The sequence below is a fragment of the Daphnia magna genome, linkage group LG9 (genome assembly GCF_020631705.1).
Source record: "Daphnia magna isolate NIES linkage group LG9, ASM2063170v1.1, whole genome shotgun sequence".
NCBI lineage: Eukaryota > Metazoa > Arthropoda > Branchiopoda > Diplostraca > Daphniidae > Daphnia > Daphnia magna.
Window position 1 is genome coordinate 5,656,109 of NC_059190.1, and position 13,906 is coordinate 5,670,014.

General features: G+C 43.7%; 3 protein-coding genes across 3 annotated transcripts; all 3 read left to right on the forward strand.

Moving 5' to 3' along the window:
- The first annotated feature begins 713 nt into the window (after nt 1-713).
- Nucleotides 714-1,403, forward strand: LOC123475973. Its single transcript, XM_045179236.1, has one exon. The coding sequence runs from the start codon at nt 714-716 to the stop codon at nt 1,401-1,403; it is 690 nt and encodes a 229-aa protein (XP_045035171.1).
- Nucleotides 1,404-1,549: 146 nt separating this feature from the next.
- LOC123475974 lies at nt 1,550-1,999 on the forward strand. The gene has a single exon (XM_045179237.1). It carries the CDS (start codon nt 1,550-1,552, stop codon nt 1,997-1,999), a length of 450 nt encoding a protein of 149 aa, XP_045035172.1.
- Nucleotides 2,000-5,232: 3,233 nt separating this feature from the next.
- On the forward strand, nt 5,233-6,825 carry LOC123475975. Its single transcript, XM_045179238.1, has one exon. The coding sequence runs from the start codon at nt 5,233-5,235 to the stop codon at nt 6,823-6,825; it is 1,593 nt and encodes a 530-aa protein (XP_045035173.1).
- Nucleotides 6,826-13,906: the final 7,081 nt, after the last annotated feature.

Here is a 13,906-nt window from a genome sequence, read left to right on the forward strand (position 1 = left end):
TTGGAAGGAGTCGAGGCGAAAATCGTCAGGGAGACTCTGGACGGCTGGAACTAGAGTTCCGTGAAATGGTCGAAAGACAAGACGCTGTGATAACAGCACTTGAGAAAAAGACGAGGTATCTGGAAGCGGAGGTACATAGACTCAACGTGTACTTCCCGCAGATGGAAGCCCGGTTGAACCAGAAGCAGTCGATTCCGGAAGATAACTTGAAAAATCTGGGAATAAAATTCCGAGAAGAAATGGAGGCCCGAAAAGTAACACTTATTGAGGCTCTCCAGAAGGATGAATCGCTGACAAAGCGAGTCATGATCGAGTCTGCCAAGGGGATGACCAAAATAAAGAAAGATCTTCTTAATGAGCTACGGCGGGCTCGACAGACCGAACAAAGGGAGACCACTGTTATGGTAGGAGACTCCGCTGAAGAAGGAATGACAGGGAGAAACCGACACTCAAGTAATGCGTCGGCAACAACTAGCTCTTGTGAGACAAGAGACGAGTTGATTGCTGGAAGACATACCTCGATGACAGAACTAATGGGTGCGGCATTAGTAGTGAAGACGTCGCTGGAAAAACCAAGATAGAGACGGGTGAATACACTCAAAGGTCAGATAAGACACGAAAGAATAAAAGAAATAACACGGAAATTGGCAGAAATTTCGACGGCCAAAGAAAAAATAACAGACCGCGAGCAATTAGATTCAGCGCTGTGCGAGATGGCGGTGTTGGATCAGTTGGCAGAATCACAGACACAAGTGGTGTCTGCGCCGATGACTACGACGATGGTCAACCGCCCAGCGCTACCTCTTCCGATGTTTAATGGAGAAATAGCAGCGTGGGGAAGTTGGAAAGCCGCATTGGCTACTTACCACGATGAAGTTACACTGTTAGAAGAACAAAAGTATCAGTACCTACGGGGCTGTTTCAAGGGGAAGGCCACGGACGTGGTTTCGTACCTGCCATACGGGACGAACCAATACCGCAAGGTAATTGAAGTTTTAAGAGACCGATTTGGAGATGAAGATAAACTGAAAAAGTATTATCTGGCAGAGTTAAAAGCTATTGCGAACACTCGGATGAGCAAGACTTCAGTTCTACCGCAGGGGCAAAAGCTTTACGACGGGCTCACAAACACCGTGGCGGCGTTAGCTAGTCTCGGAGTAAATACAAAAACGCACGAAGCCTATCTCACGCCTGATTTACTGGCGTCCCTTCCAAAGGCGCTGGTGAGCAGATCGAGAGATCGGTGGGATGATGCGGAGCCAACGTTCGCAAAAATATTGCAAGCCCTCAAAAGGGAAATAAGATTTAGAGAGGAGGATGAAGCGTTGTCGATGAGTTGTAGCGGGAAGCCCATGCCAGAGTCAGCCGCTACAACATCGAACAACGGAATCACAAACCAATGACATCGAAAAACGCCCAGAAACCAATGACAGACTTCAAAGAATTTTGGGGTCTCGAGCACATGGAGATAACCCCACAAGAAAGGTCAGAACCCGAGTTTCTAGAAGCGTATCAGGAGACGATCCAATGAACCGAGGACGGGAGATACATGGAGTTGTTCCCCATCAAAATCGGGCATCGGAGGATCGAATCCAACCGGAACATAGCGTTGATACGGCTGCATGGGCTACTGGCCAAAACACTCCTTAAAGACAAGTTGAAATACCACGAGATATTTCAACCGCTTCTCAGAGACGGGTTCATTGAAGAAGCAGACCGAGAATTTATTGGTACGTGTACCTACCTGCCTCACCGTCTGGTGATCAAAGTAGGTGCAGAGACGACAAAAATCTTGTCGGTATTCGACGGATCAGCCCACCTGAAAGAAAGACAGAGCATCAATGATGAACTTGAAACAGGACCGAATCTGAACCCGGAAGTGTTGGCTCTCTTGTTGCGGTTAAGACAAAATCGGATAGCCTGGACAGCCAATATCACTCAGGCATGCCTCCAAGTGGGGATTCGCAAGGAACACGGGCAATTGATTCGGTTCATCTGAACAGACGACCCTAGAAAAACAGAGCCCAGATTCATCGAGTACCGATGGAAAAGGGTTCCGTTCGGGTTATCATGCAGCCCGTTCATCCTCAAAGCCGTCATACTGAAACATCTGAAGGACTTTGAGAAAGAATACCCCGAAACCGTAAGGCAGTTACAACAGCAGTTGTACGTCGACGACTGGTTAGGGGAAGAAATGTCAGTGGGAGAGGCTCAGAAACGTATTTGCGAAGCGAATACAATTTCAAAGCCGCGAAAATGGAGCTATGCAAATGGACCTCCAACAGCGCATAGCTGGTAGAAAGAATGCCAGAGATCCAATTTAAGGAGACGGTCACGAACGTGGCAGCTGAAAATAAATCAGCAACAAAGGACCCTAGGGGTAATCTGGGACCCAGCAACGGACAAATTCAAGGTTGATCCGGCGCAAGTCCTTAGAGAATCCCGAGAAATTGGTAACAGACCCACCAAACGGAAGCTTTTTAGTCTAGCGCTGAAAATCTTTGACCCATTGGGTCTCATCGCTCCGGTGATGTTGGTGGGGAAACTCATCATGCAGCCTATGGTTGGCTGGAGCAGGGTGGGATTAGCCCATTCCGACAGAGGTGATACTGCTGTTAACGACAGAAGTCGTTAGGGTTTATTGTAATTTTAATTTACGTTTTGTCTTTATGTGTGTGTGTGTGTGTGTGTGTGTGTGTGATCGTTCCATTGCCGGGGTGCAGACAAGTCTGAACTTGCCTGACCTTGGCTGAACTAATATTGTCGCAGGTAAGAGTAAAAAAAATCCTCAAGACCATCCAGGAAACACAAGAAACATTTGAACTGGTAAGCGCAACCGGATGGGAATAAAAACGATGGAGTATAAGTCCCTTATTTGCCATGAGGACGCAAGCTGATTTTTTTTAGTCTCTTCAACCTTCGTGAATCGCAGAAGATTAGTACAGTCGGGTCGCCTGTCTTGAAGAAGAGGAACCTGTTACGGGTGAAAAGGGAGATTGGTTATCTCTAGGGAGATGAGTCGTCCGCTCCTTGGACAACGCTGCGATCGTGGTGAAGAAATTATCGGGAGAAGTCCGCTCTAAGAAAGATGCGTAGATACGCAGTCCGGAAGGGGTGTATTTCGCGCGACGGTATAAAACTCTGCCCCGAATCTGCGTTAAATGAGTCTCCATCTGGTGAGCTCCTGGAGCTGGGCTCCGTTAGAGGAGTTCCCTGGTTTACCTAGAGGTCTTCAAACGCTTCTTCAACTTTTAGTAATGGTTATCCCCTTTTTGTTTGATAAAACAATTGTTTAGATATAAGTCATCACTTGTTGTATTCATTTGTGCTTGTACAAACATTGTGACAATATCTCTTGGTTTTGCTAATAGGTTATCCTCCCTTAGATTTCCGCCACCTCATTCACCCCCTTTCACACCTAAAGCTAATTTTCGCATTACTACCCTTCTTTTGTTTTTTCCCCTCGTGTATTTCCACCGTAGTCGAAGACGGAGGGAGAAGCAGCAACGAGGGGGTTTTTTCCCTCGTCATTCATTTTTGTCGTGGTGGACAATCGCAACCTTTTGTTCCCTTTTCGTGTTTGTAACCTCGTGTTCGTGTCTAATACATCGCAGCGTGGCTCTTTTGCCACTGAGTTAACCACATTCTGACTTCGTTTATTTCGGTGGTTAACATTTTGGTGCATTGACTGGGAAACTTCGTCGTTCATGTTCATCTTCGCCATCGCCTGTCCATCCGCGTGGTCATTCATCCCTGGGTACCCCGGCTCATCATTTGAACCCAAACAGCACACTGACGTCTTTTAAAGGATATTTATTCATCCTAACGGTACTACTAGGATTTCTTTATTCTGTCCTGAAATCCTACAATGACGACTTAAAGACGATTTTAGCAGGTGTTGATGACCGGCAAAAACTGCTCTAATACACGTATTTTTATGGTCACCAAAGCTCTCATTTTGGTGTTCACTGGGACGACTTTTTGCTCTATAAAAAAAATTCAAAAAGTTTTCTACCATCGGATTCGAACACGGGTCTCACGCATCACAGTCGAGAGGTACACTGTTAATTGTGGAAACGTGGTTTTTTAAAAAATGGATCAAAATAAGACGTCTTCAGAGGGACGGAATTTATTTATTTTTTTTTTTTACCGTGGCTTAAGCGCGTCCTTATAACGTCCTTTGGCGGTCCAGTACTGCACGTCCTAGTAAGACAGATTTAGGATGAGTTCCTGCATTAAATTGTTATGTGGGAACACTTCAACAGGACGTAAGCATTCGTTATCTAGCAGTTTTGTCCGACCTATGATGGCTGGTCAATTCTTGTCAGTATTTGCATATTTCGTCCTTTTTACCATCGTCGATACGTTTTCAGGGCCATCAATTGGTAATTTTCGGTGTCCACCACACACTTTCAATCGTCGATTGATCATTTCGTTTTTCGTTTGTGCACATTTCAATTGTCGATAACTTTTCAGGGCCGTCGATTGTTCATTTCGTTTTTGTCTGTGCACATTTTCAATCGTTGATACCTTTTCAGGACCGTCGATTATTAATTTTCGTCCGTCATATTTTCAGTCGTCGATACCTTTACAGAGCCGTCGATTGCTAATTTATGTTTCGTCCGTCTCGTTCATTCTCAATCGTCGATACGTTTACAGGGCCGTCGATTGATAATTGTCTTTTCGCCCGTCTCGTTCATTCTCAATCGTCGATACCTTTACAGGGCCGTCGATTGATAATTGCATGTCCGAGGAGCAGCACAACAGGTGGATCATTACCTTTGTGAGCGACGTGACTCGCCAGTTTCTACTGTCAGTCGTGCTACTCTTAGCCAAGCTGATGAAGACTCTTTCGTTACGGCTGATGAATATCGTTACAATCAGCAACCGCAAACGCATGATCCAGTGCCAAGGCGTCCAATGGATAGGACTATTAATCTATATAGATTCGATACCTCTCAAGAGTCTCGACCTGTATCAACGATTGGGAGCCCGTCCACGTCTGAGTATAATCCTAGACCATAAGAGCCATCGGGGAGAAGTGGTCCACCACCTCCGTTAATGCCATCGTTCAGCAGCGATGATTGGATTAACAGGCGTACACCTCCAACATGGGAAGCTTCAGTGGGGTTCAGCACAAATTGTCTAATGAATGCGTTACCACAGATAAAGATAACGCCATTCAATGGTGATGCAAATGAATGGCCAGCCTTTATCTCTTCGTTTAGGGACATGATCCATAATGTGGTACCATCGGACGCTCAACGCCATGCTTTCTTAAAGCACTTGCTCACTACAGAAGTTTGTTCCTACATAGCCGAATACTTGGACAATCCGTCCACTTATTATGATGCCTTAGTAGGACTGAAAAAGCGATATGGTCAACCACAAGTGGTTGCTCGGAGCCATTTAATGGTCCTTATGAATCTTCCATCGATCCGAGATGATGATTCAGAGGCACTAGCCAAGCTCAACCGAACTCTTCTTGGAGCCATGCATGCCCTGAGGACCGGCGGTTATGAGCAAGACTTGGAATCGGGAATGACTTTAGAACACGTCGTCTCTCGTTTATCTCCGCGAATGAGAAGTAGCTGGGGCGTTAAAGTGTATCGGATGACTCCTACACGAGCTACTCTCAAGGATCTAGCAAAATGGATAGACGAGATGGTGATGGGTGAATTGATGACCAGGCCGTCTACTCATATATCACCAGCTCCACAGAAGGAAAAGAAAGCGGGAGGTTCTTTGTCTTCCACCAAACCAACTCCTCTCTTTGGTAAAGGTCCTGTGGTCTTTCACACCTCCACATCTTTACCAGTCAAGAAATCGCAGCCAAGTAACCCCTCTGAGAGTCATTCGTCATTGCCATCGCCAAAGAAAAGTGTTCTCAAGAAATGCCTTTATTGTAATAACGCGCGTTCGATAGAAACCTGTTCCATATTTAGGGATCTAGATGTTACAGCTAGAGTGGAGTGGGTGAAGGAGAAACGACTATGTTTTAGGTGTCTGATCGGAACACATCGGGGAACTGAGTGTCCCACCGAAATCGTCTTCAATATTGGGAACTGTAATCAGCTACACTATCCCTTATTGCACGGAGCGCCTCGAGTTTATCCTGTGAATACTTCAGCAACTAAAAACCCAGTTCAGTCATCAGCAAAGTCGTCTGATAGTCGTGCAATGACCATTAAAAACAGGGATACGGCTATCAACACTTCCCTAGCTATCGTTCCAGTGTTACTTCAAGCTTACGGAGTGGAAATAGAAACTTTCGCTTTTCTTGATCCAGGAGCGACCGTTAACCTAATTCAAGAGGATGTAGCTAAACAGTTTAAATCCAAAGGAAATGCAAAAGGTGTATCCTTTGGGTCGGATCACGGCCAAGACCCTCAATTTCAATCCACTACGGTTAGTCTGACCGTTAATACTCGTTACAGAACCTTCGAAGCTGATTCAAAGCAAGTATCTACTGTACCCATTCAGTACTTAAAGTTACAATGCCCACCGAAGGAGTTAATGGAGATCCAAAGTCGTTACCCTCATCTCAAAGACGTGAAACTGGTTGATGTGGGAGAACCAACCATCCTAATTGGAACGGGAAACCAATGGCTGGACCTACGTCTCGATGAAAAACTACCTCCTGTCGGAACAAAAGCCCCCTTCGGTTTATTGACGCCATTTGGTTGGACTTGCGTTGCTGATTTAACAGTAGGAACGCAGCAACATGCTTCAGCGGTTTGTCGTTCAAACAAACCATTGCTGGCGGTGCAAAACCTCTGCTGCAGTGTACAAGAATCGCCGACGGAAGCGCTACGTTTGCGTTAAGTTGAGAAATTGTGGGAAACGGAAAGCTTTCCAATAGTAACTCCAGCTCAACCGTTAGAATCAGCCGATTATAAACTGGTGAGAAAGAAATTGGAAGCGACTATTCAATTCGATGGAACCAAGTATGAAGTGGGACTACCATGGAATTCAGATGATATCGCACTACCCGATAATTACAACAGTGCATTTCGTCGACTTTTTCCTATTGAAAACAAATTCGCACACAATTCTAACTTTGCTGAGAGATACAAAGCCGTGATCGATTACTATGTGGCAAAGAGATTTGCTTGGCCTCTCAAAGAAAGTAAATTGAAGGGCACATTTGGGAGAAATTGGTACCTTCCCCATCATGGAGTCGTAAATCCTCGGAATCCCGAAAAGGTTAGAGTGGTCTTCGATGCTTCGGCCAAGTATCAAGGAGTTGCAGTCAACGAAGTAATGTTAAAAGGTCCTAACTTTATCAACGACATAGGTGCTACCCTTCTACTCTTTAGAAAAAGGCCGGTGTCCCTATCTGGGGATATACAACAAATGTTTCTTCAAGTTGGCGTGAAGAAAGAAGATCGCTCCGCCCTACGATTTCTATGGCGTTCACCTGGCTCTCGAAAAAGACCCACCGTATATGAGATGCAGTGACAAATCTTTGGGTTGGTCTCATCCTCTTCCATCTGCTCTCAAGTGCTCCGACATATTGCTCACCTCCATCGTGAAGAATTTCATGAAGCTGCTGAACAGGTCTACAAGATTTTCTATGTGGATAACCTTCTGAATTCTTTTTACACCGAAGATGAGTCTAGTCAAGCAGTCAAAGATTCTACGGCATTTCTAAAAAAGGGAGGATTACATCTACATCAATGGCTCTCTTCATCTCGACGGGTATTGTCTCGCATTCCAGAAGGTGATCGTAATCAACCTCGCCTGAATTTGGATCTAGAAGATTTACCTATGGAGAGAACCTTAGGCGTTTGATATGACAGCGAAAGTGACAGCTTCATCTTTGACGTTAAAACCGACGTTGAAGCAAGGAATAAGCGTCGGATCTTGAGTGCAGTGTCTACCTTGTATGACCCACTGGGTTTTTTACCACCAGTGATCCTTAGCGCTAAAAGAATTCTACGAGAATTGTGGCTTGTCGGGGTTGACTGGGATGACCCAATTCTCGAAGTAATTCAACACGAGTGGAACAGGTGGACTACTAATCTTAACCATCTCGAAGCATTCAAGATCCCGCGAGCTCTAACTTCTTCCAGTGACATCAAAGACATCCAGCTGCATGCTTTTTGCGATGCATCCACCGTTAGGTTTGGCTCTGTGGTGTATCTGGGAGTAAATTATCGCAAAAATATCGTCGCCGTAAATTTCGTGACGTCAAAGTCCCGCGTGGCACCACTTCGTCCGCTTAGTGTTCCGAAATTAGAACTCCAAGGAGCAATTATGGCACTACGCCTTGTGAAGTTCGTTCAATCGACCCTTCGTATTGCAGTTAACCAAATCGTCTATTGGTCTGACGTCGCAAAGTAAAACGATAGGTTTTGCTGATAACCTGTCTCAATACTAGAGCGGTACACTTTGAAGTTGCAGCCTCACTTGACTTATCGTCTTTTTTGATCGCCTTTGCTTCGTTTACCGCCCGAAGAGGTCATCCGTCAGTCGTGGTTTTTTTATTCAAGCCGAATCACTACTGAATGGACGTCCACTGACCTACGTCAGCGTGGATCCTCGAGATCCAGAACCACTTACCCCTAATCATTTTTTGTTTGCGCAGAGGTCGTCAAATACCGAAGACGAAGTGATTGAGGACGAAAAATTATATTTTCGGAAACACTGGGTAGCTATGCAAGTCATGACGACACACGTTTGGCGCTGATGGCTTCAAGAGTATCTTCCCACACTCACTGACCGTCGAAAATGGCTTTTCGATAAGAAAAATTTGGCTGTGGACGTTACCGTGCTTGTGGCAGCCCCGAATTCTCCTAGAGGACATTGGCCTGTTGGTCGAGTAACTCGAATCACTCCCAGTCCAGACGGAATCGTCCGATCGGTGTTCGTCAAGACCTCTACCGGAGAATACTACCACCCGATGTGAAAAATTATGTTTTTTAGAATCTGATGTTACTGATGAATGATTGTGTGTTCTCTCTATAATCAGTAACAGGCCCCGCTGTTAATGACAGAAGTGGTAAGGGTTTATTGTAATTTTAATTTAAGTTTTGTCTTTATGTGTCTGTGTCTGTGTTTGTGTGTGTGTTTGTGATCGTGCCTTTGCCGAGGGGCAGACAAGTTTGAACTTGTCTGACCTTGGCTGAACTAATATCTCTTGGTTTTGCTGATAGGTTACCCTAGGGTGTCCCATTTTTCAGTTTTATTTTTTGTTTTCGATGATCATTGGGATTGGGTTGTTTTTTGGGACAAAAAAATTTTTCCCAAAACATGAAACCCTCCCCCCCCCCAATTGGAAAAACAGCAAAAAACTGGCTTTTTTAATTTAAAAAATTCATCCGCATAGTCAAAAATTCTAAAAACCCGCATCGATCATTTCCCGTTTGCTTCTTTATTATGTAAGCTAAACGCGTGTCAAATTTGGATTAGAAATAATTAAAATTAAGGTACCCACCAACGGAAATAGTTATAACACTTTGAAGAAAAACTTGTACTGTATGTTATTCGCCAATTCAAACGTTCACAAAGTTTTGTTTTCTAGGAGCATTGAAATGCTTACGATGATCTTCTATAACTTGAAATAGATACTGTTGTTCCTCCACATTAACACACACACATCACACACACATCTTTGAAGTCCGTTATGTTAAATTGATAACGGACTTCAAAGATGTGTGTGTCACCAGCGACATCACCGGAGAGAGAATACTCAGACCGGGTGACGTTGACAAAAAGAGAAAGAATCAGACGAAACTTAGTGGCCCAGTGGTGGAAAGATTTCTACGCTTACTCCACCATGGCTATTTTCCCTCTCAGAAAAGGGGTACCCACTTGCGGAAACGCTATACGAAAAAACGATGATTTTAGGGCGGAGCGTAAGAGTAATTTTCCGCCTGGTGCGAGCGCCACCTGGCTATAAATGAGCCTGTGTGTGGAGGGAACACCAACACACCCGCAAGAGGCGCTCTCGTCTGGTGGAAAACGTGTAATGTTCTCCGCAAAAGGATACTCCTTTTCTGAGAGGGAAAATAGCCATAGTGGAGCAACCAGGAGTCAATGGCTCTGGAATATCGAATAAAAATTTAATTTAGGCCATTAAAAATAGAAAATATTGTCACGGGTAGAATTTGAATATGGCAATAAACACTTGATGATGTAAACAGCCCAAAGCCAAAGTTACATAAATGTTGGCCTCACGACACAAGGCGCAAGCATATAGGTCTTTTTCACCATTGGACTACTATAAAACTCGCTAAACTACTTCCAATGGTGCCCTAATGGATAAAACTAAACTACACTAAAGAAATAGCAACAATACACCAGCCGAGAAACATACAACGCTAAACCGACAACGTACAGGCGAAATCTGACTAGCTCTAGAATAATAAGACCACGCTAGAAAAAGCCATCTAGCGGTCACATATAGAAAGCAATAGGAAAAAACATACACATTAAAATGACATTCGTTACAATATCACCACCTAAAAAAAAAAAGGATCGTCCTCGATCATACAATTAATCATACAATCAAAAAATCATTATAAAGAAAAACGCACAGGAGCCCGTATTTTGTTTCTTGATCTTAACCTGTGTGAACCAATTACATCATTAACATTATCGACATTTTTGGAACAATTCTCTTCAGTTCTTGGAGCTCGAAGTATACTTCTTGGACGTGATGCCGTCTCCGTACCTGTAATAGAAGAGTTCGAAACAACCAAATTCTTTCCTCTGTCCCCGTCGGAACAAGGAGAATGCTCATCACCCTTAAAGGTGGTACACTCATCACCCCAAAAGGTGGTACACTCATCACCCCAAAGGTGGTACACTCATCACCCCAAAGGTGATACACTCATCACCCCAAAGGTGGTACACTCATCGCTTCCGTTTCTACCAAAACGCGAAGCGGAACGCTCATTGCTTCGGTCTCTGCCAAGACGCGAAGAAAACTCACTTACACTTCTATTCTGGCAGGAACTAGAAGTGTTCACGTTAACACGAAAACGGGAAAAGTTATAAAATGGGAAAAACACGAACGCAAACCGTTTTCTTCTTTCTTCCGTAAAGCAGTTGAACAATGTAGTTAAGATCGCTCACTCGACGCACAATTTATATGAACCAAAATACCGGTGAAGAAATTTAGTCGCACGTCCTTTCCTTGTAATAGGCCGATACACTAACACTCATTTGTCTTACTACCTTTAAGTTCCGACCGGATGGTATCTTTAATGGCGGCGGTAAAGGAGGCTAAAGTAGATGCCATATCTTCCTTAATCTCTTTTCTCAAAGACGCAATCGAAGCGTTTAACTCCTCTTTGGTAACAAAGCCAGCATAGGGAGGATTCAAGGTGTTTGAAAGCAGTACCGGGGCAGAAAAACAATCATTCAAAGCTCGATTGGCCATGGCAATTGCCTGACAATGAACTTGAATCCGAGCAAAAAGTTGATCAACGGTAAATGGCTGCGTTAGATCAGGCATCACCTTTTCCATAAGAGAAGGACTTAATCCACGCAAAATATGCTGAACTTTCTCTTGTTCAGGCATTTCTGCATTAATTTTTGAACAAAGATAAACAACATCATAACAATAAGTCATGACGGGTTCACCAGGGCCTTGCCTTCGGGCACGAAGCTGCGAATCTAGTTCCATTTCGTAGTTTTGATGACGAAATGCCCTCAAAACTCGATCACTAAGAGCGGGAAAAGTGTCAGGTCGTGGATTCAAACTAGAAAACCACCTCTCAGCAACTCCTTCCAAACATAGGGGCAACTGTCGTAGTTGCTGATTCCCATCCCACAAATTGAAATCGCTAACCCGTTGAAATTGACGCAACCATTCAACTACATCTTCATGAGGCTCTCCACGAAAGATCGGTGGATCACGCGCACGCAAGCGAGGAGCCTGCTCATTTACGACTACAGCAACCGGAGGACCCTCTCGACCTAACCGACGAGCCATGATTCAGAAAGAAAAAATCAAAATAAAAGATTCGCTAAAAAATCACAACAAGAAGCCTCTATCACAAGTCAAGTGAAAAAGGGACTGTAAAATCAAAAATCGGTAAGGCAAACCCCACCCAACCCACAACAAAATCTTACCCACTAAGAGGGGAACCCAAATATCGGGACCAATACTTTTGTAAGCTGTGTATAACAGCACTGACCGACGGAGGCTATGACCCTCACCTAAATTTAAAAGGTAATTGGTTAGGGGACGCAACTTACGAGCTCTCGGGTCTTTGCTAAAAAGTGATATCCAACCACTCAAATGCTAACGGGTAGTAATCCCATTAAAAACCCGAAAGCAATCAAATCTTCGAGTCAAATCTAGACTGGAGAGATAAAAAGAGAGAATTAATTGTTCACTAGCAAGATGATAAAAATAGAGATGCCCAAACACGAAGTCGATTCATCCACAATTCGATAATAAAATTCCACAATCCGTTCAAAATTTCCTAAATGAAAAATAAAAGAGAAGAAACAGATTAACTTGTCTACACACAACGATGAAACGATACTTGACCATTAGCGTCACCAAAGGAAACAAGATGGCGGCAATGGGAAAAATAAAAAATGGCGACGACGCTAACACGTAATGAAACGAAAACGTTTTGGATCACTAACACATATCGACACTGCGTTCTCACAAAATCAAAATTCACTTTGAAAAATTCACCATCAACAAGTGTAGCCAATACCCTGCATCTCCACCAAATTGTCACGGGTAGAATTTGAATATGGCAATAAACACTTGATGATGTAAACAGCCCAAAGCCAAAGTTACATAAATGTTGGCCTCACGACACAAGGCGCAAGCATATAGGTCCCTTTCACCATTGGACTACTATAAAACTCGCTAAACTACTTCCAATGGTGCCCTAATGGATAAAACTAAACTACACTAAAGAAATAGCAACAATACACCAGCCGAGAAACATACAACGCTAAACCGACAACGTACAGTATCCTGCACAAAAATCCGAACACCGATTTAATTTTTTAAAGCCACCTATTGGCGGGGTAATGGGTTTTTTGTTTGTTTTTCTTTAAAGGGGAGGGTAGACGGGGTGATGGACACGACAGGGTAGGGTAGGGTATGCCTTAAGGTATTACGCTTTAAGGCAAGTTACAGGTCGGGACATTTTTGCAACCCCCAGGGTGGTGTGTTTTTTAAAACGACAGTTGGAAATTTAGGGCTTGGGCATGGTAATGTTGCTTACCGAAACAATTAAGCTTATGTTCCAGCTGCCTGTAAATGATTACGTCGGTGTCAATGGCGTAGGTGTAGCGTTTCTGAATGTGGTGCTGGAGATCGGTGTTCGATTTCTGATGAGGTGATGAGTTAATATTATTAACTTACGAGAAATTCTCGTTCACATATAAAATAAATTTTCATCGAGCAATATATGCTTTTTTTGTTTATTAAATAATTTTAAAAATAATAATCTCCTTCGTTCTAGAGAAATTAATATTCCCAGCAAATTCGAATAAAGAATATTATAATGATACCATATATTTGACAAACTCTTTTTGGGATTCGAACACTGATCTACGGCGTCGCAATCAGAGGCTCTACACATATGCCATCGGTATCGAAATAATTGTGCACAGGCAGCTTTATAATTTATTTGGTTAAGGAGTATTACACAGCCTAAGTCCAACATTTCCAACTGTCGTTTAAAAAAAACACACCACCCTGGGGGTTGCAAAAATGTCCCGACCTGTTACTTGCCTTAAAGCATTAAAAAAATGTCTAGACTTACCCAACCCTGCCCTATGTGTCCATCACCCCGTCTACCCTCCCTCTTAAAGAAAAACCAACAAAAAACCCTTTACCCCGCCAATAGGTGGCTTTAAAAAATTAAATCGGTGTTCGGATTTTTGTGCAGGATACTGTACAGGCGAAATCTGACTAGCTCTA